A 26,283-nucleotide genomic window follows, 5' to 3' on the forward strand; every position below is an offset into this window, starting at 1 on the left:
TTTTCCTTCCACTAAGCTTTCCATTAATATGGTTGGATCTAGCCCTCTGAACTTCTGCTGCTGTGGCGTCCTGCTCTTCGTCTTCAGCCAACCATATTGATGGAAAGCTTAGTGGAAGGAAAAAGTGGTAGAATAAGTTCAGATCTGAAGCAAAGCATCCAGAATCCAATCGGTGTTCTGACCGTTTTCATGTCTGACACACAAATTTCCAGATGAGTCGATTAACCATCTTTACCATATATAAATACTAAAGATGACAATTTCTGGAATATGTAGCCTGTAGAGTGGATGGAGATGGTTGGGATAAGGAATAAAATCTGGAAAATAGCTGAATTTACTTCTGTTCTTTTCCAGATTCTGTTCAGTAAAGACGTAAACTCCTGATGGGTCCGGTCAGACGTTTCTATTATTGTGTAGGAAATGATCTTCCTGTTTACATGAAAGGAGGCGTACAGGCAGAACCACGCAGTGATGCTCAAAGTCCACTCAAACATTTAAAAACAAACTTACTTTATTAATATAATATACAGGAACTGGAGCGAAACCGTCCACGACTACAGTACAGCTCACATATTTACATCTAACTTTATCTCAAGCCAAATTCATCACGTTTTATTTACACATTCTGAGGAAGCAGAAATCCTCCTGAGACCCCGAGGAGAAAAGTCTGACATGTTTTCATGAACATAAACAGAGGAATAAACTCCGTGATCAGCACCATATTCAGGCTCTTATTTGACTTTTAGAGGTATTTATTTCCTGTAACTGCGGTCCATTGTGATCCATATGGTCTAGTAAGGAAGGAGTTGTCCTGTTACTAGCTAATGCTAATCCAGAGTTACTCTGTTAGCTAATGCTAATCGAGTAGATAGAAACATAGTTGCGGCCGCTAACAGCAGCTGAATATCAGACCGATTATTGTTTTAATTTTAGGCTCGGGACTTTAACGCTTTATTATCGTTAACAAATGATGGATTTTAACGCGTTAAATATATTAGCCGCATTTTTTTTAACATACGAAGGTTCCGGCGACCGCGCGTTTCTGGTACGCCCTTAAATCTGACGCACCAGCGGCATCCGCAAAGCCGCTTCTCTCGGCCCACTGGCGGTTAATTTCCGTTTCAAGCCGACACGATGGGACGCTGGAAAAGACTATTGTTGTGTTCAAATTGTGCTAAAAGGAGTTAGCCTAGCGGCAAAGCCTTTCAAGCCTAAAGTAGCATCTCGGTGCTAAACATGTAGCAGCAGCACAGACGTCCCCAATGATGTCAGCTCCTGCATTCCTACAGAATTATATTTTTAATTGAATCAGTTGAAAGCCAAATGGCTAGAACAGTATTTTGCTTCAATCTTATGGTTTAACAACCTAACAGATTAAAAATAATATATTTGTTATTGAGGTTATATGTCTATTTAGAAATTGCTTTTGAAATAAGAATATTGCTTATTTAGTAGATATGTCTAATTAAATGTGATTAATTAGACTGTGCTGTAACTATTAAAAGTTTTTCAAGTCCCACTAATTTACTCACTTTTTGAATGTCTGTTAAATTAGAAACGTTTGTCTTCATGTAAATTGAAACATTTATAGTTGCGGCCGCGCAACTTTTTAGTTGCTCTTGAGGTAATTCTGAGTAAGAATGACCTAATAAAGAGTAAACCTTACTCTGTTCCACATAATTTTAGATAAATACAGGAAATCTGTCATTTTTAAAGAACCAACATTTTATTTCTATTTTTAGAATTTAAAGACAACACTTAGTAAAAAGAGGATGGATTTTTATTTTTTTGTGGGACAGAAAATATTGTAAAAAAATAAAGCATATATATTCCAACCTAATGACAAGAAATTCACATCTTGTACTTCCTAGTATTCCTAATACTTTTAGTGCCGCTCTTAGAGGTAATTCAATGCAGGAATAAAATGAAAAACTTAAAAATATGAAATTGTATTTACATTTAAAATATTAAGTTGCTCTTTTTAATTTTTAGCCAAAGCTAATCAGATCCATTGTGGCTCCGGAGCCGCAGGCTGCAGACCCTGTTCTATATCAGTCCTGCGACTTCAGACGTGTCTGAGCTTCAACACACCTGGATTCAGAGATGGAGGCTGGAGGAACATCAGTTCAAATGAACAGACCGCTCTCCCTCAGGGAAACATGAAATCCATCAATAAACGAGCAACTAAAGCCATCAGGGTTCTGAGGCGGTCTGGAAAACAAATGCATTGAGATTCATAATAAGTCCCTGAACAGTTCTAATGAGGAGAAAATGGATCTGGGTCTCAGGAGGATCACAGTCAGCAGGAACCTCAGAACAAACCGGATCTGCCTGGTTCCACAGTCCAGTCCCACTGGGGTTGACGGGTTCATCTTCGTTGGCATTCACAGTCTGTAGATTCGGTTTCAGTCAGTGTTGACGTTTTGGGTCGGTGGGCGGCGATGAGGGCCAACCCTTGGTGCTTTGGGTCGGAGATGACGGCCAACTTTTGGTGCTTTGGGTCAGCGATGAGGGCCAACCTTTGGTGCTTTGGGTCGGAGATGAGGGCCAACCTTTGGTGCTTTGGGTCGGAGATGAGGGCCAACCTTTGGTGCTTTGGGTCGGAGATGAGGGCCAACCTTTGGTGCTTTGGGTCGGCGATGACGGCCAACCCTTGGCGATGACGGCCAACCCTTGGTGCTTTGGGTCGGCGATGAGGGCCAACCCTTGGTGTTTTGGGTTGGCGATGAGGGCCAACCCTTGGTGTTTTGGGTCGGCGATGAGGGCCAACCCTTGGTGCTTTGGGTCGGCGATGAGGGCCAACCCTTGGTGCTTTGGGTCAGCGGGCGGCGATGCGGGCCATCCCTGGGTTGACGAAGGAGAAGTTCCTGAACATGGTCTGGTCCACGCTGTTGATGAGCGTCCGGTCGGCACACGACAGCTTCGGCTTCTCGTTGATGAACTCTTTGTCAAAGTTGCTGCAGTCGCTTGGTGACGTCTGAGAAGATGGAAGGAAACATTTCCTTACATGGTAAAACTGGTTTCCTGTTGCATCACCAACTGGTCTGAGTAAAGACATGGGCATCCATCCATCCAGAGGCCAGGTCCTCTTTCATCACTAAACTTCTCCGTCTCTCAGCAGAAACCAAACTACATGAACACAGGAGGCTCTGCTCTGAGATCACTCTTCAGTTTAAAAGTTTGACCACATTCATGTTCAGGGTTTCAGATGTAAGCTGATCATGTTTATATCTGAAGCTTCTGAGGATATTTTTCTTTCTGTAGCAACATAAATGATGTCAAGTGTTTGATAATTTGATAAATGTATCTATTTTTGTGTCATTAAGACATAATTTCTAAAATATTCCTCAGTAGAAACATTACTCAAAATCCAAAATAAACAAATAGTTCAGATAAAATAACTCCCATTACAACTGAATATTCCCTCCTTAATATAATAAATAACTCCAAGCACCTGGAGCTCCTCGTTAACTTACCAGCGTGGGCCTGAAGGGCGGCGCCACCTGCCGCTGCTCCAGGGCGCTCCAGTCCGTGCTGCTGAAGAAGCCGTGCTGCCGGATGCTTCCCTTCACTCCCAGTCGTTCCTCCGGCTCCCGGACAAACAGCTGAAGAAAACCAGGTCAGACCAAACCTTTACTTGCTGCTGGTCGCCATGACGACGGGACAGATTTCCCAACAGAACCAGAAAGCCTGATTATTCTTCATTGGAAAAGGTTTAATTAGACGTGTCAGAACAGAGCAGGCGTTTCATCAGATGCTTCCTGTTTCAGCAGGTCTTCCAGCAGAATTCAGCACTTTTTAATGCAGGTAAGATAAACAGCTGGATGTTTAGTTTTAGAAACACAGTTTGGTTCAATTTCTGTAGAAAATTGTACAATAAAAAAATCTGGGAGAAAATTGGATTTCAGCTCCAGGAAGGTGGATCTGGACTGAACAGAGGAAAAGCAGGAAAGAAGAAACTGAAGAAGTTTTAAGAACAAGCTAATCGGTTTAGCATGCTCTCTTAGACAGACTGGACTGGTTCCGGTGGTCTGAGTCTCACCTTGACCAGAATGTCTCTGGCCATCTTGGTGAGCCAGCTGGGATAGACGGGCGAGTCGGTCCGGATGGACTGGAAGAGCTCCTCCTCGTCGCGGCCGTGGAACGGCGACTGACCGATCAGCATCTCGTAGAGCAGAACCCCGAAGGACCACCAGTCCACCGAGCTGTTGTACTTCTGGCCCAGCAGGATCTGTCGGCACGGCAACAAGCATCAGCCTCGCACACCAACCAGCACCCCCGACCCAAACCCGCGGCCGCTCACCTCCGGGGCGATGTAGTCCGGCGTCCCGCAGAAGGTTGAGGTCCGCAGGTCGTCCTCCATGTTCTCCTTACACATCCCGAAGTCGGCGATCTTTATGTGTCCATCCGAGTCCAGCAGGACGTTGTCCAGCTTCAGGTCTCTGCAGGGGAGAAGCGCAGAGTCAGCCTGCTGTCCGAAACCCAACCAGCGCCGCAGCGCAACGCCGCAGCACAGCGCAACGCCGCAGCACAGCACAGCGCCGCAGCACAACGCCGAAGCACAGCACAGCGCCGCAGCACAGCGCCGCAGCACAGCGCCGCAGCACAACGCCACAGCACAGCGCCGCAGCACAGCGCCGCAGCACAGCACAGCGCCGCAGCACAGCGCCGCAGCACAGCGCCACAGCACAGCGCCGCAGCACAACGCCGCAGCACAACGCCGCAGCACAGCACAGCAGCACAGCACAGCGCCGCAGCACAACGCCGCAGCACAACGCCGCAGCACAGCACAGCGCCGCAGCACAGCGCCGCAGCACAGCACAGCAGCACAGCACAGCGCCGCAGCACAGCGCCGCAGCACAGCACAGCAGCACAGCACAGCAGCACAGCACAGCGCCGCAGCACAGCGCCGCAGCACAGCGCCGCAGCACAGCACAGCACAGCAGCACAGCACAGCAGCACAGCACAGCACAGCGCCGCAGCACAACGCCGCAGCACAACGCCACAGCACAGCAGCACAGCACAGCGCCGCAGCACAGCGCCGCAGCACAACGCCACAGCACAGCACAGCAGCACAGCGCCACCTGTAGATGATTCCCTTGGAGTGCAGGAACTGGAGGCCGCAGACGATCTCGGCTGCGTAGAACCTGCAGGACGAAAAGCAGATCATTAATCCAACAGAATGAGATTTCATTGTTTCTGGGCTCCACCACTAAAATCACACATCATACAGCAGAAAAGGCAGATTTAACGTAAATACCAATAAAAATGTAATACAGTTAATAAAAAATGCTGTTAAATGTATAAAATATACAATCATTAACCATCCCAGCAAGTTGCTCCTAAGAGTTTTTCCCGTTTCTTTGAAAGCGAACTCCTGCTCAGTTAGTCTTTTATTGCTCTGTAAGTAAAGGTGCAGAGCGAAACGTCTGCCGACGAATCCGTGGGAATTTAAAATGTTTTCCAACTAAAGCAAAAAACTTTTTCATGCTGAGAACAGCAGCGAAGCTATCGCGCCATAACGGTCTTTTGGCCAATAATGGTCAATATTAATGATGATATTATCAAACTTGGGGAATAAAATCGGCCGTTTTAAAATTATTTTCTAATTTATTAATGGAAAAAGAAAAATTAATCCTAAACCGAGTTGGAACCAGAACCAAAACCTCAATTTGATAAAACTGAAGCTGAGGGTGATCACTTTTCAACACTGATTGTTTTTATTCAGATATTAATGTTTGTCATCTGAACTGTGACTGCAGACATGTTCCGGGGTGTAAATACTTTTCCCAGCTCGGTGGGCGGCTGGCTGCGTCAGCAGGAAGACCTACGTGGCTCTGTGCAGGTCGAACTTGTGGCAGGTCTGGATGTGGAACATGAGATCTCCTCCGTTCAGATACTCCATCACGAAGAAGAGGTTCTCCTGGAGAAAAACAAAATGGCGTCATGAGAAACTCTGAGCCACACGAAGGAGAAACAGCTGGACTGCAGCTGACTGTTTAACAACATTTCCAGTGTCAGGCAACTGAAAGGAGATAAACTACAGATTGAGACTGCAGTGCATTTCAACATGACGGGATTATGAGACTTTCAGCTGCTTCCGTTCACTACAGCCTGGTTCTGCTTGTTAAGGAATAAATCAGGAAAAAAATCAGATTTTAATCTGTTCTGTAAAGAACCTGGAGATGATGTTTCCAGTTCAGGACCGGAACTACATCAGCGATCAGACCGTCTCTCTTCATGTCTGACCCCGTTACATTTCAAATGAGCGACAAACTCCCAAACCAGAACCAAGCAAAAAAACAGAAAAACGCTGCCAAGAAAATATACTGGACCTGCAGGAAACAGAACCACAATCTGCTACTAACTTCTACACACAAATCAAACACTTTATTGGGAAATTAAAAGAAAATAATAATAAAATCAATTTAAAAAAAGAAACAAAAAATTCTGTAATAAATAGACAAAATGGGAGCAAAAGGGAAAAAACTGCTGCAATTAACAAAAACAACCACAAGAGTGAAACTCGCTCCACAGAACAGAAGTCCTCCAGACCACCAGGGGGAGCCGAGCAACACACTGGGACCAGACGCTCAGAGGACTTGGAGGAAGAACTTCACGTCTTTTTCATCTGCATTTTTTACTACATAGGTGATATAATTAACTCCTGACTCCCCCTGGTGGCCTGGAGGACTTTCACCTTGAGGAGCGAGTTGCAGCTTTTCATGCTTCCTGTTGTTTTTGCAGCTTTGACACCTCTAGCTCATGTTTCCTGTGTTTGCAGCTGGTTTTGCTGTTTGCACCAGTCAGAACCGGCAGGACCGTGTTCTGACAGGAGCCCTGTCTGCGGCCATCACCTTGGTCTGGAAGGTGCAGTACAGGTGTGTGAGGAACGGGTTCTCCCAGGCCAGAGACAGAACCCTCCTCTCCACCAGCGTACACTCCACGTCGTCGTCCATCAGCACCACGTCCTTCTTCAGAGCCTTCACAGCGAAAAACTTCCCGCTCCTCTTCAGCTCGGCCAGAAACACCTGGAACCACAGGAAGACGGGTCTGAGGTTCTGCACCACTCTGGACGGAGTGATCCGCCGTCCAGATCCGTCACCTAACATGTCTTCACGGAAACATGTCACTTGTTAGGTGACATGTTTCCGTGCAAACAGGCCTGACCACAAGCCTGGCTGGAGTGTGAATGAGTCAAAGTGTGACAGAGCAGCTGAGGCTAAGGGCGCCGCACCTTTCCGAAGCTTCCTTTGCCCAGCATCTTGTGCAGGACGAAGTCGTCGATGCTGAACTTCTGCTGATGGTCCTTCTTTGGGACGGCGTACAGCGGCTCCTCCTGGGCCGCCTCCGGGGTCGGCCTGCTCACCTCGGTCGGCCCTTCCCACAAAACGCCCGTCGGATCTGCCGGCGAACGGAAACTTCCAGTGAGACGTTAGCTAGCGCGACGGGGAGGTGATGATGTCAGCGGCGCACCTTTGCTAGCAGGCGCCGGCGTGACGGGCAGACCCGGTACCAACCCGGACGGTGCCCGAACCACGCCCGGCTGGCCAATGCCCACCGGACCTTCTCGACCCATGATGTCGCCGTCTTTAGTACTTCTCGCCTTCAGAGGGAAAATAAAACCCAGCAGATAAATAAGTTAGACAATTATTATCCTTAAAAATGATTTTGTTTTACTTTTAAATTACTGGTGAAACATTTTTGGAAAGTAAACTTTTCTAAAAATCCTCAGACAAACTTTGTCATTAAAAAAATAACCAGTATCAGCAAGTGAATTAGCATATTAGCTAAATATTTAGCTTTGAGCTAGCTTAGTCTAAATATTTACATTCCAACTTAGTTTTCTTAGTTCAGAGCTAATTAGCATTTAGCTCTAGAGCTAAATATTCAGTTTGGAGCTAGTTAGCTTGCGCAGAAAATATTTAGATTCCAACTAAATATTTGATACTGAATAAATAAATAACAGTGAAAAACATGTCAGGCTGAATAACCAAAATTCTTGCTGTTAATTATTGACTGTAAATTTACAACACGTAAAAATGTTTGGAGAAAATTTGCAATTTTCCTCCATTAAACTTAAATACTGTTTGTCCCAAATTAAGCAATAGGCAAATAATAACTAATTTGCTTTATAGAGTAAAGATGTCGAAACTCATTTCTTATGTGTAATGACTAAATTTAAAGAAGTGTAAAAATAAACAATTCAGTTTCTGAAGAAACTTTGATCAGCACACAGAATCATGACTCATGAAAGTTTCTATTATCAGGAAATCTGAGTCATTATGAGACGATTATGCAGCCGTGTGAGGCGTTCGCTTCCCGTAGGAGTCGGGTAGATTCTGCTGCTTCTGCTGCAATAAAAAATGCAACCGTACATTTTCAATAAAAATGCCTCAAAGTGAAGCAAAAATCGGTACCAGACAAGAAAACTGCTGGGTTTGACGGAGCATCAGGAGGAAAATAAAATGACTTTGGAGGAACAAATTTCCACCAAAAACTAAATTTCTAGATTAATTGCATGTGTTCAAGAAAAAAGAACAATGTTCCATGGTTAAAGGCATAAATCTGATATTAAAACTAGAATATTCCACATTTAGTCAGAAATTAGTGAATAAAAACAGCAGAAGAGCTAAAAGAGTCCAGTGGTGAATTCAGGAAATGTTTTAATGTTTTTCTGGATCCTCACATTCTGGAAAATATTCATTTTGTCTAAACATTTAAGGGTTTTCCTCTTAGAGATGTCTGAATTTACAACAGACATCTGTTAATATTTACGCCTTTATGAAATGATCATCTTGGTTCCTCTACATCAGAGAGCGTTTGAGTTTTCCTTGCAGAGCGTAGAACCATCTGCAGATGTCCTGACCTGCTGCTGGCTCCCGATGACGGCCAGAGCTTCAGCCATCAGCTTCTGGTTGACGCCGCAGAGGTTCGCCACCTTCTTCTGGCATTTATGGTGAACGTTCATGCTGCACTCTGCTCGTAAAACAGAAAAAATTAAACTGCAATCACATCTGTAACAACGTTTGGTTCTGTTAAAATCAATCTGAAATGTCTGGAAACTCAATTTGTTTAAATGATGCCGTTGATTCAAACTTTCAGAAGAATGTTGAACTTTGCATGAAATTCAGAGAAATGAGGCGTTTAATGGATGATTTTTGTCAGGAACCGGGAGTTTTCAGCTGCTGGATCATATTTCTGATGAGAGCATCTCCAGCAGCAGCTGCACATGATGCAACGCCGAGACCTAAATCATGATAATTCCTCCTGCTGCACATGAAATTATCTTTATGGGTTTGGAAAATAAGCCTCTTATGTTACATAAAGCATCTAAAACATCATCTGGTTCGTCGTGGGAAACATTTTATGTTCCTGAATCTGATTCAGTTCCAACAACTAATGTCTAATAACAGTTAAAATCTACAGTAGCAGAAGATTCCCAGTCTGAGATGCAAACTGGGAACAGTCAAATCGACTGGCCCGCCTACGGAGGAACATCTGTGACCGAATTAACTACAGTTGGTACGATTTTATGGAACAAAGAAACAAAGGAACAGGGAATCAGGCTGGAGCGAACGGTGAAGAAAAGAAGGAGCAGGAGGAAAATGCAGCCAGAGACATTATGGACACTTCAGATCACAGCTGATTCAGGTTTCAGAATGGCCTAGTCAAAGTCCAGACCTGAATCCAGCTGAGAATCAGTGGGAAGATTTGAATGTTTAGCCGTCCTGACGCTAACGGAGGCGTGGCGGCCATGTTTAACCGTCCTGACGCTAACGGAGGCGTGGCGGCCATGTTTGGCCGTGTACATGCGGTGCAGGTGGCGTGGCGGCCATGTTTAACCGTCCTGACGCTAACGGAGGCGTGGCGGCCATGTTTAACCGTCCTGACGCTAACGGAGGCGTGGCGGCCATGTTTAACCGTCCTGACGCTGACGGAGGCGTGGCGGCCATGTTTGGCCGTGTACATGCGGTGCAGGTGGCGTGGCGGCCATGTTTAACCGTCCTGACGCTAACGGAGGCGTGGCGGCCATGTTTGGCCGTGTACATGCGGTGCAGGAGGCGTGGCGGCCATGTTTAACCCTCCTGACGCTAACGGAGGCGTGGCGGCCATGTTTAACCGTCCTGACGCTAACGGAGGCGTGGCGGCCATGTTTGGCCGTGTACATGCGGTGCAGGTGGCGTGGCGGCCATGTTTAACCGTCCTGACGCTAACGGAGGCGTGGCGGCCATGTTTGGCCGTGTACATGCGGTGCAGGAGGCGTGGCGGCCATGTTTAACCCTCCTGACGCTAACGGAGGCGTGGCGGCCATGTTTAACCGTCCTGACGCTAACGGAGGCGTGGCGGCCATGTTTGGCCGTGTACATGCGGTGCAGGCGGCGTGGCGGCCATGTTTGGCCGTGTACATGCGGTGCAGGCGGCATGGCGGCCATGTTTGGCCGTGTACATGCGGTGCAGGTGGCGTGGCGGCCATGTTTGGCCGTGTACATGCGGCGTCTCACCCTCACATTTCAGCCCCTGCTTGGCCAGCCCCCACAGCAGGGTGCCGCAGTGCTGGCAGAAGGTGGGGCTCTTGTAGTTGTACACCTTGAAGCGGTGCGGCATGTCGATCTTGAAGCGCTCCTTATGGATCTGCAGAACAAGAACCAGAGTGCAGCTGGATGCAAACCAGAACCAGAACCAGAACCGGTATCAACTCACCATGGTCTCCTTGCTGTTCACCGCCGACCCGGTGCATTTGGCGATGACCTTGTCGATGCATTTCTTGTGGATGGCAGCGTTGCATTCTGGGAGACACACAGAGACAAGAGGGACAGAGACATGGAGGACACCGCTGCAGGACGGCCGTCTCCTGATGCATCATGGGAAACACGGAGACTCACGTCTGCACTGGTAGCCCTGCTTGTTCAGACCCCTGCAGAGCAGAAAGAGAGCCAAGTCAGGAACCGGTCCAGGTCCGGGTCGGTCCAGTCGGGCCGGTTCTTACCAGACGAACTCCTTGCAGACGGAGCAGAAGGTGGGCTGAGGGAAGAAGGTGGCGCTGAACTCGTGACACTTCACCAGGTGAATTTTGGCCTGCTTGATGGCGCCGCGCCGCTGATGCAGCGTGAACAGGCCGTCTCTGCCGCGCTCCGAGTCCGGGTCGGCGCCGGCCTGACCCGCAGCGTCTGGAACACACCAGGACATGACCCCGTGACCCCTAGGGTCTAAACACACCAGGACATGACCCCGTGAACCCTAGGGTCTAAACACACCAGGACATGACCCCGTGAACCCTAGGGTCTAAACACACCAGGATATCACCCCGTGAACCCTAGGGTCTAAACACACCAGGACATGACCCCGTGACCCCTAGGGTCTAAACACACCAGGACATGACCCTGTGACCCCTAGGGTCTAAACATACCAGGACATGACCCCGTGACCCCTAGGGTCTTCACACACCAGGACATGACCCCGTGACCCCTAGGGTTTTGAGATTAATCTTATGAAAAAAACTATGAAAAAGTCAAATATTTCCACCGAAAAACATTTTTAGACAATTCTTTTTTTAAGGAAAAGTCAAGAATTTTTCAAGAATATTTTTCTAGAACATTTCTGATATTAATTAAAAAAATTCTGAACTTTTTGGCAGAAATGAACTATTCTTGTATCTACAGTGACCTTCATCGCCGCTGCAGCTGCATTAAACCAGGAAGTGCTTTTGAACTCTGACCTTCCTTCCAGGATGTCGACTCACTGAGAGCGTCTGCAATCAGAACTGAGACTATAATAGTAATAATAATAATAATAGTAATAATAATAATAATGGACGAAGTTGGGTTGTGGTCCAAGAGAGAAATTCAAATGATTGATTGATTTGAAGACTCTGCTTCTGCTGGGAAAAGATCGATTATTTCTTCCAGTTTATAAAATAATCAGCAAACTGGATGAATTTCATTCAGCAAGAAAACAGTTTCAAGTTTTGGATCAATACTTCTGTTCATTAAACATTGATTCTGTTTAGTTGAACTAGTGGAAGTATCTGCTGGTAGAGTCATTGATGGCATCATGTAAAGTTTTAGTTTAGCCGTTTTTGGCTGCAGGTCCGGTGAGACTCACCGCTCTTCTCCAGGTAGTACCGGGCCTCCATCAGCAGGCGGCCCTGCGGCTTCATCTCCAGCTGCAACACAGAACCAGCACCGATAAAACCAGCACCGATTAAACCAGCACCGATTAAACCAGCAGCACCGATTAAACTTCTTGTTAACATGTTGCATTATTAAAATTCTTCATATGTGAAATATGCCTGAAATGAAATGTTGCTTCCAGATTTAACCTCTTGAAATTGGGCCTGTCTCTTTAAGAAGCTCCTGTTCTTTCTGAAGCTCCGCCTCCAGGAAGTCGTCCCATCATGGCTCCTCTATTAACCCTTTAACGTTTTCACCAGTGATGCTCTGAGCAGCAGCTCCTAATGAGCTCAGCAGCTGTTTGCTAATTGCTGCTGGCTAGTCTGAAGGAGCTGAGAGGGGGAGGAGCTAAGCCTTGAAGGCGGGGCTAGGTCCACCCAGACGTTTAGCAGCTGAATGGTTGCCATGGAGACTAAAGGATTTTTCATGTGTATTTATGATGAGGGAGAACAGAGCATGACGCAAAGCTCAAAGCCCAGTTTAGACGGTACCGGCCCTTTAAGGCTCAATCCCCGTGGAGGTGACCTGTGTGTCCTCCGACCGGTCCGGTCCGGTCCGACCCGGTGCGGTTCTGCTCCACCCACCCAGATCTCCAGCTTGCCGTTCTCCTTCTTGCAGCGCGTGGCCAGGGAGTCCAGCGCCACGGTGGCCTCGGACCGCAGCTCGGCCGTCCGGTCCTTCACCATGACGTGCATGATGCGGCCGCGGTGGACGTGGGCATCGAACGTGGAGCTCCACGGCGGGTACATGGTGGGCTTCTTCTGCTTGTACACCTGGCCCTTCTCTGCACACACACACACACACACACACACACACACACACACACACACACACACACACACACACACACACACACACACACACACACACACACACACACACAGACACACACACACACACACACACACACATCCTGGCTGAGGGACGCCTCCTGGGAACCAGCACCAACCTTCAGTTTCACTTCCACAGCCTCTGTTTTGATTCTGAGATTCATGTTTTTTAGATAATTTGATCATTAACCTAAATTTTGCTTTAAACTTTAATATCGGAGCAACGAGACCTAAAGAAACTCCTGTTAGTTTAAGAAAAGCAGGAGAAGCAGAAACGATTACTAGTTTATTACTGATACGCATTAAACATGAGGAACCAATATGTAGTTTAACGTTTCTATTAGTATTTCCTCTCATTCATCTAAAGCATTTTGAATTGAATCGTTGCTGAAAATGTGATATAAAAATAACATTTCCTTACTTTACTTTTTATTAACAAATGAAACACAGAGAAACTAACGTCTAGAGCTGAAAGGATTATTCTGATCAATCGATAATCATCTGGTTTAGCCATCGATTGACTGCAGAAAACAAACTCTGAGCCGTAATTCAGCTGAAACGTGTAAAAATAAAATAAACCTTGTAAATAATTGATCCGTTTCTGAAACGTTTCTATCCAGGAATTAATCTGTGAATCCAGAAATACTTGAAACATCAGCCTAATCTTTACTTATTGATTTTTAGAGTCTGTTTACTCCAGTTAATGATTAATCAATAGCTAAATTAGCTGATTTTTCCAATAATCAATTAATGGCGATTATTCGGACCGTAAAGTAAAAAACAAATCCACTGGTTGCATTGAAACTGGTTCAGTTATTTCCAGACTAATTAGCCAAAATGTTTCCAGTAAAACCCCTTAAACTCGCCTGCAGCAGAACATGGGAGCCGTTTCTGGGCCCAGAACCCGGCCGGTTCTGGTTCTGTGCAGCCAGACGAGCCAACATGCTGTCAGAGTGACATGTGAGCCAGTTCCTGTGTGAGCTGCTAAAAACAAAACGGTGACGCTCAGAAAACGCCGACTTCCTGTCAGTTTGCCCTCCTGCTTCTTCTGAGTCAGAACCGGTTCCGTCTGAAACGACCGGGCTTTTCTGTCACCCAGAAAACTAATCGGACCGCCTCGGTTTTACTTCCCTACTCGATTCCTGATACGCAACCGGCCGACATGTGGCAGAGATGTACCGGACCTGGTCGGTACCAGCGACACCGTTACCATGACAACGCATTGATAACTGGAGGTCCTGTTGGAGTCCGATGATTATCAAAAATATTATTTTCTGTACAAAATAAATCATGAAAATAAAATAAAATAAAACTCAGTAAAAAAAGTAATAAGTAGATTAAATTAAATAGAAACAAATTAGAAATAAAATGAATTTAAAATAAAAACAAAATAAGGTAAAAACAATATATTTCATATTATTACTAGTGAATTTAATATAAAAATCACTATAAAACTAAATTATAGTAAAATATACATTTTTAAATAGAACTCATAAAACAGACTAGAAAAAAAAAAAAAAAAAAAAGTAAATTAATTTCCCTTCCTGAACAGAAACGTTTCCTACAGAAGGCAGCCATTTTTAACTCTGCCTTGGATGACATCATGAAGGCAGCCATTTTTAACTCTGCCTTGGATGACATCATGAAGGCAGCCATTTTTAACTCTGCCTTGGATGACATCATGAAGGCAGCCATTTTTAACTCTGCCTTGGATGACATCATGAAGGCAGCCATTTTTAACTCTGCCTTGGATGACATCATGAAGGCAGCCATTTTTAACTCTGCCTTGGATGACATCATGAAGGCAGCCATTTTTAACTCTGCCTTGGATGACATCATGAAGGCAGCCATTTTTAACTCTGCCTTGGATGACATCATGAAGGCAGCCATTTTTAACTCTGCCTTGGATGACATCATGAAGGCAGCCATTTTTAACTCTGCCTTGGATGACATCATGCTCGTGCTCAGTCAGCGATCAGCTGATTTTCCTCCTGATTCTCACATGAAACATAAAATGACTGCAGTTGGGCTAGAAACGATGAATCTGAACATGATGTCATTTCCTGCAAATTAACAGGAAATGACAAGATTTTTATTTAGAATCTGAGCAAAATAATTAATGTCGAGAAACTTTATGGGTCCTTTCTGGACGACAGTTGAAAACTGGTTTTATTGCGACGTTAAATCATTAACAATAATTATTTCCTCCTGGGACTTGAACTACGCCTTTCTTCTTCTTCTTCTTCTTCTTCTTCTCTGACCCAAAGTGAAATGAACCCGAGCGTTTCTCTCCGCCGGCGGCAGAAATCAAACGTTTGGCTGCGGCTCCACAGAAACAGGCGAAGCTTCGACTCCAGCTTCACTCAGCAGAGATTCAAGATGGCCGACGCAGCCGGGATGACATCACCAGGCGTGACCCGCCGACCGAAGCAGAGCAAGTTCTAAACTAAGTACACCCTAATCAGCTGATCAGTCTAAACCAGAGGCGCAGAGACTGGAAGGGTCAAAGGTCATCTCCAAACCACCATCGTTCAGGGTGCCTTTACTTTCAGGGTGCACTTACTTTCCTGTCTGCCTTCCCTGGTCCAAACATTTTGTTTGTTTCCCAAAAGAGATGAAACGTTGATATTTGAACATTTCCTTTAAAGGAAGTAAATATTTTATTTTATGACTTTAAAACATTCGAAGCTTCAGAAACCAGATTTTCTGCGTTCGTCCTGGATCTGACCAGTTAAACTCTTTTTACCGCCCGCCTGGCGGCGGGAAGTAGGCGGGAAGGAGTTTCACTTCCACGTCAGTCGTCATGGAAAACAAGTTGCCGTAGCAACCAGGAGCCACTGACCTGTGTCCACGGCCTCCTTCATGTAGACGGCGCAGTACGGGTTCAGCGCCTCCTCGTAGTACGCCAAGCCGGGGTCGATCTCGAAGCTGGAGAAGCCGATCCGCAGGAAAGGAGACATGGCTGATGACGGCTCCTCCAGGATCAATCAGGAACAATCAGGGTTTTCCAGGTTGAATCAGGGTTTTCCAGGTTCCCTCGCAGCGCGGCGCAGGCAGCAGAGCGGCTGGCAGGTTGGCGACAGGAAGTGAGTTTTTTCAATCAAACGACCTGCAGAGGAAGAGAAACGTTTCATCATGAAACCACAAATTCAGTCAAAGGGCCAGAAAAACACAAACTGGTGAAACTTTCAGCACTCAGAACCGAAGTCTGACCAGAACCAGAACCAGAGAGGAGCCGACAGTCTGACCGGCTCCCAGTGAGTACTGGACCTGGTTCTGTCCCAGTGACACCCGAGTCTCTGCTGGATTTAGAAGAACGTGTGTGTGTGTGTGTGTGTGTCATCTCTATATTTAGAGATGAAATCCTAAACGCAGATGAGGAACCGACGCTCTGACCAGAACTGCTTCCAGGACCTGGTCCAGTGGGCTTTCAGCAGCTTAAACTCAGAACCAGAACCGGGCCTGAAGCTCCAACATTAATCCATTTGGGCCAATTAATAAACTGTTCAATATTTAACATTTTTAAATTGATTAATATTTTTGTGGAGCTACTCTGGAAATATTTGAAAACATTTTGGTGGAAAATGTTCAAAGTTTGGATTCTTTGAATTGTCAGAAAACCTTTTGTTTTCTGACGAGAACAAAAAGTTAATTTTCCTGTGAATGTCTGAATATGAACATAAAACATTCTGATTTTATTTTATGGCGCCAGAGTCCAGGGGAGCCGCCCAGAACCACTCAGCAGGATTATCATCAACGACAGCAGAACATTTAGAACCAAAACCAGATGTGACCCGGGAAAACAGGACAGAGCAGAACATGGAGCTGCTGCAGCGTGGCAGTGAGCTGCTGCAGCGTGGCAGTGAGCTGCTGCAGCGTGGCAGTGTCACATGGAGCTGCTGCAGCGTGGCAGTGTCACATGGAGCTGCTGCAGCGTGGCAGCGTCACATGGAGCTGCTGCAGCGTGGCAGTGTCACATGGAGCTGCTGCAGCGTGGCAGTGTCACATGGAGCTGCTGCAGCGTGGCAGTGAGCTGCTGCAGCGTGGCAGTGTCACATGGAGCTGCTGCAGCGTGGCAGTGTCACATGGAGCTGCTGCAGCGTGGCAGTGTCACATGGAGCTGCTGCAGCGTGGCAGTGTCACATGGAGCTGCTGCAGCGTGGCAGCGTCACATGGAGCTGCTGCAGCGTGGCAGTGAGCTGCTGCAGCGTGGCAGTGAGCTGCTGCAGCGTGGCAGGGTCACATGGAGCTGCTGCAGCGTGGCAGCGTCACATGGAGCTGCTGCAGCGTGGCAGTGAGCTGCTGCAGCGTGGCAGTGAGCTGCTGCAGCGTGGCAGTGAGCTGCTGCAGCGTGGCAGTGAGCTGCTGCAGCGTGGCAGTGAGCTGCTGCAGCGTGGCAGTGTCACATGGAGCTGCTGCAGCGTGGCAGCGTCACATGGAGCTGCTGCAGCGTGGCAGTGTCACATGGAGCTGCTGCAGCGTGGCAGTGTCACATGGAGCTGCTGCAGCGTGGCAGTGTCACATGGAGCTGCTGCAGCGTGGCAGTGTCACATGGAGCTGCTGCAGCGTGGCAGTGTCACATGGAGCTGCTGCAGCGTGGCAGCGTCACATGGAGCTGCTGCAGCGTGGCAGTGTCACATGGAGCTGCTGCAGCGTGGCAGCGTCACATGGAGCTGCTGCAGCGTGGCAGTGAGCTGCTGCAGCGTGGCAGTGAGCTGCTGCAGCGTGGCAGTGAGCTGCTGCAGCGTGGCAGTGAGCTGCTGCAGCGTGGCAGTGAGCTGCTGCAGCGTGGCAGTGAGCTGCTGCAGCGTGGCAGTGAGCTGCTGCAGCGTGGCAGTGTCACATGGAGCTGCTGCAGCGTGGCAGTGTCACATGGAGCTGCTGCAGCGTGGCAGCGTCACATGGAGCTGCTGCAGCGTGGCAGTGTCACATGGAGCTGCTGCAGCGTGGCAGTGTCACATGGAGCTGCTGCAGCGTGGCAGTGAGCTGCTGCAGCGTGGCAGTGTCACATGGAGCTGCTGCAGCGTGGCAGTGTCACATGGAGCTGCTGCAGCGTGGCAGTGTCACATGGAGCTGCTGCAGCGTGGCAGGGTCACATGGAGCTGCTGCAGCGTGGCAGCGTCACATGGAGCTGCTGCAGCGTGGCAGTGAGCTGCTGCAGCGTGGCAGTGAGCTGCTGCAGCGTGGCAGTGAGCTGCTGCAGCGTGGCAGTGAGCTGCTGCAGCGTGGCAGTGAGCTGCTGCAGCGTGGCAGTGTCACATGGAGCTGCTGCAGCGTGGCAGCGTCACATGGAGCTGCTGCAGCGTGGCAGTGTCACATGGAGCTGCTGCAGCGTGGCAGTGTCACATGGAGCTGCTGCAGCGTGGCAGTGTCACATGGAGCTGCTGCAGCGTGGCAGTGTCACATGGAGCTGCTGCAGCGTGGCAGTGTCACATGGAGCTGCTGCAGCGTGGCAGCGTCACATGGAGCTGCTGCAGCGTGGCAGTGTCACATGGAGCTGCTGCAGCGTGGCAGCGTCACATGGAGCTGCTGCAGCGTGGCAGTGAGCTGCTGCAGCGTGGCAGTGAGCTGCTGCAGCGTGGCAGTGAGCTGCTGCAGCGTGGCAGTGAGCTGCTGCAGCGTGGCAGTGTCACATGGAGCTGCTGCAGCGTGGCAGTGTCACATGGAGCTGCTGCAGCGTGGCAGTGTCACATGGAGCTGCTGCAGCGTGGCAGCGTCACATGGAGCTGCTGCAGCGTGGCAGTGAGCTGCTGCAGCGTGGCAGTGAGCTGCTGCAGCGTGGCAGTGAGCTGCTGCATCGTGGCAGTGAGCTGCTGCAGCGTGGCAGTGTCACATGGAGCTGCTGCAGCGTGGCAGTGTCACATGGAGCTGCTGCAGCGTGGCAGCGTCACATGGAGCTGCTGCAGCGTGGCAGCGTCACATGGAGCTGCTGCAGCGTGGCAGTGTCACATGGAGCTGCTGCAGCGTGGCAGCGTCACATGGAGCTGCTGCAGCGTGGCAGTGTCACATGGAGCTGCTGCAGCGTGGCAGTGAGCTGCTGCAGCGTGGCAGTGAGCTGCTGCATCGTGGCAGTGAGCTGCTGCAGCGTGGCAGTGTCACATGGAGCTGCTGCAGCGTGGCAGTGTCACATGGAGCTGCTGCAGCGTGGCAGTGTCACATGGAGCTGCTGCAGCGTGGCAGCGTCACATGGAGCTGCTGCAGCGTGGCAGTGTCACATGGAGCTGCTGCAGCGTGGCAGCGTCACATGGAGCTGCTGCAGCGTGGCAGTGTCACATGGAGCTGCTGCAGCGTGGCAGTGAGCTGCTGCAGCGTGGCAGTGAGCTGCTGCATCGTGGCAGTGAGCTGCTGCAGCGTGGCAGTGTCACATGGAGCTGCTGCAGCGTGGCAGTGTCACATGGAGCTGCTGCAGCGTGGCAGTGTCACATGGAGCTGCTGCAGCGTGGCAGCGTCACATGGAGCTGCTGCAGCGTGGCAGCGTCACATGGAGCTGCTGCAGCGTGGCAGTGAGCTTCTGCAGCAGCAGCGTGGCGTTTAGCTGCGACTTGTTGATGCGTCTGAGTGGGCGGAGTCAAACTTCCGGCGCTCTGACACCAACCACACTTCCTGTCTGAACGTTTTCCTTCCAGTGGGTTTGATGCAGTTTCAACTTCACAGAGAAACAAAATGAACTAAAAACATTAAAAATTAAAATCTTGTCAGAATTGAGTTAAAACGGCTGGAAGTTTATTTTCCGCCTGCAGTCGATGCTGATGAGCCAAAAAACTACTTTCTGAATTTCTCATGAAGTTTTGGTTGATATAAAAACGAGTTAATTTGTCATTGAACATCATTTCAAACAAAAAGTATTTTATTCCTCAGGCCATCTGACAATATTTACCAGATTTTCTATAATTGATTAACTCAGATCAGTGTCTAACATAGAGGAGGTTAAATATTGATTAGTTTTGTGGTAAAACCTTCATTTCATTCTTCATGCACACATTCTGACAATATTTACCAGATTTTCTACTTAATTTTTCTGAATTTAGTTGATTTTTCTTTGTAGAAAACCAACAATCATCTAATAATATTTGTAATTTTGAATCAACATCCATGACGGAAATGAAAACTGCTCACAGACGTGACTTCAGATTTGCTGCCGACGCCTGCTGGGCGTTCCTCAGGGCCGACGCTCTGGTCCTCCTGTAATCACCGTCAACGTTTCATTTCTCATTTTCACAGATTTTACATTTCAGTGTTTTTATAACGGACAGTGACCCGATTCTGTTCTCTGAACGCTGCAGCTCATCTGGAAAACCTTTCTGTTCATCAGATCTCCCTCCGACTGTCTGCTCAACGGAAACTTTAGGAGCTTTTCAGCCCAGATGGAGTTAAGGAGCCGAGCCCCATGAAATTCTCCTGTGGTCGTCAGAACATGAGTCAAAAGTCGATCCTGACTCCGACTTTCAAAGATTTAAAAAACGTTTTGCTGCTTTAAGGGAAGAAATGAAGCAACTCAGGAATTTTGCTCAGAATTGTTGACGATACAGACAAGAGGAGATGAAGAGCCGATCGGAGCGAAGGCTGAAAAATGTTCAAACAGAAAAACATCTGTTGGTCCTGGAGGCAGAACATCTGACCTCTGACCTCTGGAAGGCCTGCGTGAAACTAACCAAACATCTTTAATCTGCCGTTTATCCCGTCTGCTTCTCCACCTCTCAGTAGAAACTCTGGATGAATTAATCATCTCGCTGAAGCTGAAGCATTCTGACGGATTATAATCTGAGGCTTTATGGTTCCTGCTCAGCCGCTGAACTTCAGGTTGGATTCTGCGGCGATCAGAACCGAACCGGAGCAGATTAGCAGCCAGATGTTCCTCCGGCTCATCCAGAACGTCCAGGGTCCAAACTTTAATCCGTCTGCGGCAGAGCGCCGCCGGATCTGCACAACGACCACAGGACGGGTTCTACTGGTTCTGTTGGACCGACTGGACCATCGCGCTGGTTCTGGTTCCACACAGAGGTTTTACTGTGATGCAAGTTTTCACTCCGTTTCAGAGCAGATTGAAAAAAATGATTATAAAACCTTAAAATAGAGAACGAACAGATTCTGTCTGAAAATAACAGGAATAATCCTAATCCTATGGATTAAAGGAGGATCAATAAGTGGATCTTTGATCTTAAATCAGTTTCAGGTTCTGAGCATCAGGAGAAAATGTTTCTCTCTCTCTTTATCGTTTTCTTTTCCTCCTGTGAAGAGCCACGGAGGTGAGGAAGAGGAGGAGGATGAAGGCCGCCCCCCTCTGAGTCGACCTGAGATCAGACGAAGGTCGCGGCGGCGTGGTGAGCCGCGACCTTCAGACCCGTCATCCATCAGAACTCAGCCAGGACCTTTGTTCTCTGAGAGGCCTTTGACTAGACCCCAGACCCGACCAGAACCAGAACCAGCTGCTGTACTCTTCAACAGTAATTGATCTTCACTACAGATTAATAGAAACGTTTTGTAGGATGGAGATGAGAAGATACTGCCTACTGACAAACGCTCAGCGGTTTAAAACCGATTCTGGTTGAATCGGACCAGCGGCTGCAGGGTGGGACCGGTTGCCTTGCAGCGCCAGATTCATGGAAACATTTTCTTGTTTTTGGCTCCAATAGAAACTTTTCCTGATCAGATGATGAACACAGGAAGTTACTACTGGAGGAAACGACGAAGACGACGACAGGAAGTGGAGCAGGATGAAGAGCTGCAGGTTTTTTAACGACGCATCGCTTCAACAAACTTATTCACGTGTGATTTTCATTTTCTTTCTTGTTTAACAGAAACAGCATTTCCAAAATTATGTTTTTCCACATTAACAGAATATTTTAAAACATTTTGCGCGTGTTTGTAATCCCTCCAGTTTTTAGTTATTTTGTAATTCCTGCACTTTTTCTGCATAATTGTGATATTATTGCACATTTTCTGCAAATGGACAAAAACGTGATGCTAACTCCCACCTGCAGGCGGCGATGTTTCTTACTTCTACTCCTGTTTCCACTTTACTGGATGTCAAGTTATCGTCTCACATAATGCAAAATGTCCTGCAAACATTTCTGAATTGGCTCCACACAGATCAGTGAAACAGCCATGAGAAGTGCATATTGAATGCAGAGACATTTAAAAACATTTTAACGGGTTTTATTAATACATTCTGCACCAACCGGCCCTTTAAGAATATTCATGACCTGGATGAAAAATGTCGGCATCGATTTCCTTTATAGTTTATCTTTCTATAAAAATGACTCCTGTGTCAGGAACCAATAAAACCTTTTAAATTCTTCATAATGTCATAAAAAGAAAACGTCTTGTCCATTTCTGATGAGTTTTTCTGGTTTGTTGTCTCCACTGTCGCCACATGCTTCATGTTCCTCTGCCGCTTTCAGCCTGAGCTCACAAAACCCAGCAGACACTTTGAAAAAGACTTTTGACGTTTTATATTCGCCCACAGAAGGAAAATGTCTGTTTGGTGGCTAAACTACAACTTCACGTCTGTTTCAGGTTTGAGAACAAAGAACAAACTTTGTACCAAATAACGGAGGAAAGCCTCTGGTTTACAGCCTAATGACAGAAACGTAGATAACCATTTCGCAGAAACTGAAAAACATGAATTAACGCCTCACAATACGTGAAGTTTAACCTTTAATTGGTTTAAAACTAAATCTTTCTGTCGTGATAAAACAGCCAGTCTGAGTTTCCACGGCGGGAAACGCTGAGATACTTTAGCTAAACCGGGTGAAGGTGCTGAACCGGCGGACTCACCTCCCGGCGGACTGCAGCTGCTGCCGCGGCTCCCACTGAGCGGAGGAAACGAGCCGCAGCGTTTAAACGGGCTGCGCGACGCGTTCACGGACCGTGGGAATGTTCAGCCACCGCCTCTCATCTGAACTAAACTACAGAAACAGGGAGGTTTTTATTTCCTGTCTGCCCTGTCAGTGTTTACATCAAATATAATCGATCGAAGATGCGGGTCGCCGTAAAATCTAATTTAGAATTAAATATTTTTTATTTATTAACGGAAACAAACAGATTTAAAAAATAATCTATAAAAACCAGAAATCACTTTGTGGTTTTATTTTTCTAACTTTAGCCTTTAACCTCTTTCAGAGGCTGGATGAAGCTTTAAAGCGAAGAGCAGCAAATTGTCCCTTTAGTCTTTAAACGCAACACTCAGTCAAGCTGCACGTCGAAACAGAAACTAAATTTATGACCTAAATTTATTGAACATAACAAACAAAACTCTTAATGTGGCTCTGGGTTTGCATATCTATGTTTCTGTGTTCAATAAAAGCTAACATGAGATTAAACACGATCTGGTTCTGATAGGGTTCGGTGTTTGTTGCGTGGATGGATGTGAAACAGAAAATGTTCCTGCAGATTTTAGATATATTTTGTATTTATTGGCAGAATAATAAGTTTACAGCTTCATGAGGGATTTGACATTAAGTCTGAGCGGATCCCTGTAATTGTTCAGAAAGTGATCCTGGTTCTGTTCAGGTAATCTGAGTTTAACGGATCCATCATCCTGGTTCTGGTTTCATCTTGTCGCCACATCCCTCCTTTCATAAATAACAGGCATTATGAACAGAATTTCATTTAATTCAGTTTAATTAATAGAATCAAAATGGAAAATATTCTGTTATACTTCATGTTTAAATTTGTTGAGTTCTTCTTGTCTGGATTATTTGCTGTGAACTGAAACTATAATAAAATTAAATGTTGAGTCAGTTTTTATCAAAGTGAAAACTACAGAAAATATTTAAACATTTTTCTCTCTGTTCCACATAAAAAGCAAATTCGGTGCTTGAATAAATATAATTTCTTCTTTAAAAACATAAAATAATTATTTTAATCACGGAAAATGTAAAGCGGACTGGAAACATAATTTCGATTAAATTTGATGCGATAAAAGTTCAAACCTTTTTGTAATTAATTTTCACTTTTTCAATAAAAATAAATAAAATACCAAAAATCCGGTCTCGGTTTAACTTCCAGCAGGTTTAAACAGCATCTCATAGATGTTTGAAAGTTTAACTTTATTCATTTTATGACTCGTTAAAAGCCCAAGTTGCTGCTGTGGCCTCGGTTCTCCACCAGGGGGCGCCACCGTTCATGTCAGGACCTTTTCAGTCCAGGTGAAACAGGCGGAAAGGAAAATATGAGACATGTTTATGTTCATTTCTGGGTTTATGTGCTGATTCTCCAGAGCCACGCAGCAGAAACTCTCACATTTTATTCATAAGTTCATTTTAACTTTTGATTCATCCTGTCACTAATTCAGCCTCAAAGCAAATAAAACACGAGGAAGAATTTCTATTTTAAGTTTTCATTTGCATTCTAATATTTCCTAAATTACTCTTTTCTACTCCTCTTATATTTTTTGTTCTTGGTTTTGCTGCAGCGGCTGATGAATGAATGAATGAACTCCTTTAACACATTTCTGCCTGATTGTCTCGGTTCGGTTCGGCTCCGCGGTTTGTGGGTTTTGTGCAGGTCGGCTGGATGGACCGTCCAGCCGCCGCCTGCTGGGGGCGCTGTCCTCTGCTCGCTGCAGGGTTTGTGAAGGAGTGAGGAGTTTGCAGTGAATTCCTGCTCATTCCGTTCATAAACATAATCCTGCTGCCTTCCCAGTTACTGTGATAAACTGTTTTCATTATGAAGCTAAAACAGGAGAAATAATACAAATAAACTTAAACAAATGGAAAATTTGACATAAATAGTTTAAAAATAATCCACATTCAGTTGATTTCTCATGCAGGTTTTAGTTTCTTACCTTTTCTCTTCCTCTTCTGTTTCCTGTTTCCTCTCCCAGCTGTTCTTCATCGTCTGATTAACTCACCTGCTTCACATTTTTCTGATCACGTCTCTGTTTTTATTGCTGTTTCCATGGATACCGTCGTGATTCCTGCAGGTTTTATTTTCTGCAGTTTATCATTTATAAAAAATGTTTCAGAGTTTTCATCCTTTCATCTCACATTCACTGTTTTTGTTGGATGATAACATCAGGCAGTTAGGATGCTGCCGCTCTGATGCTGGTGGTGGCAGCATCATGCTGGGGGAGCAGGGGACGACAGGTGAATCCCAACATTTTTTTAAAAAGGTGCAAGTTCTCCCCCATGATGGTTGCCATGGTGATTCCCAACATTTTCAGGGGCGAAAACGATGTGAAACTACAAACAAGCAACTTCTGTGAGAGGAAGACGAGTCGGATTTACAGAAAGAGAAAAATATGCAAAGATTTTCTGAGTCAAGTCAAATATTTAAGAATTTCTAACTCCCAAAATGTCCATGTTTGTTGTAGAAAATGTCTGAAATGAATCTGAAACTGTCAGAGTTTAGGCTTTAGCAGCGTTAATAAAACCCACTTCACACTAATCACTTCTAATCAATAGAAATAATTAGATCTGAAACTGGATATTTATCTAAAAAGTGATGTTTCTCTCAGAACAGGAACCGCCGGCCCGACTCGACCCGGTTCTGTCATCTTCTCTCTAACACCAAACAGAAAATAAAATCTCATTTCCTCTCTTTCTGCTGGTTTTTAAAAACTTTGTCTTTAAATGATTTTATGTTTGATTCAAATTTGATTTGTTCTCTGAAATATTTCCTTCCTCGTTTTCTTGCAGCGGGAAGTTTCTGCTTTTTAATCACGTTTAAATGTTCCACAGCAACAAACAGATATTAATATCAAAGTTAACCTGATTAAATATGAATTAACTCTTAATTATTATTTATTTGTGATGAGTTTTAAATGAATTTGCTGTTTAAAAATTGATATTTTATGAGAATTAAGATTTAAATATTTGTATTCAAGAGTTTATGTTTTATAAAAATCTTTTGTTCAGTGGATGAAGAGCCGGCGCCATGGAAACCAGCAGCCAATCAGCTGCCGCCCTGCAGTTTGCACATAGATCAGATGGAGGAAACCCAGACATTCATTTCCCAGCTGAAGCACACACACACACACACACACACACACACACACACACACACACACACACACACACACACACACACACACACACACACACACACACACACACACACACAGCCTGCAGCACATGCACTACAAACGCAGCGGTTTGTGAAGCGCAGCGACAGGAAGTGAGTCAGCTGTATGCGAGCAGCGAAGCCGCAGGAAGTGAGCAGGTGAGGAGAAACGAGTCAAAGTTTAGAATCAGATCAGAGGAGAAAAAATCATTTCAGCTTCAAAACATGGAGCCAACAAACAGAAACGTTCCGACACACAGACCAGAAAACCTTCA

The 26,283-nt window shown here is 46.3% G+C and overlaps 1 protein-coding gene across 4 annotated transcripts; it reads right to left on the reverse strand.

The window, feature by feature from the left end:
• Positions 1-489: 489 nt before the first annotated feature.
• prkcq (protein kinase C, theta) lies at positions 490-24,809 on the reverse strand. Of its 4 annotated transcripts, none has more exons than XM_081604310.1 (18): positions 24,792-24,809; positions 15,846-16,112; positions 12,758-12,957; positions 12,106-12,166; positions 10,991-11,171; positions 10,887-10,918; positions 10,705-10,790; positions 10,506-10,635; positions 8,870-8,979; positions 7,477-7,606; positions 7,238-7,404; positions 6,858-7,031; positions 5,832-5,923; positions 5,085-5,147; positions 4,304-4,442; positions 4,043-4,231; positions 3,477-3,605; positions 490-2,977 (listed from the first exon to the last, which is right to left on the reverse strand). In XM_081604310.1, the coding sequence occupies exons 2-18, from the start codon at positions 15,961-15,963 to the stop codon at positions 2,819-2,821; spliced, it is 2,160 nt and encodes a 719-aa protein (XP_081460436.1). In that variant the 5' UTR covers positions 15,964-16,112; positions 24,792-24,809; the 3' UTR covers positions 490-2,818. The 4 variants fall into 4 exon arrangements, with proteins under 4 accessions (XP_081460436.1, XP_081460434.1, XP_081460435.1 ...); XM_081604308.1 differs by lacking the exon at positions 24,792-24,809 and adding an exon at positions 22,781-22,886; XM_081604309.1 differs by lacking the exon at positions 24,792-24,809 and adding an exon at positions 16,217-16,234.
• Between the last annotated feature and the right edge of the window lie 1,474 nt (positions 24,810-26,283).

The sequence above is a fragment of the Poecilia reticulata genome, chromosome 23 (genome assembly GCF_904066995.2).
Source record: "Poecilia reticulata chromosome 23, P_reticulata-male-v2, whole genome shotgun sequence".
In the NCBI taxonomy this organism is placed as follows: Eukaryota; Metazoa; Chordata; class Actinopteri; order Cyprinodontiformes; family Poeciliidae; genus Poecilia; species Poecilia reticulata.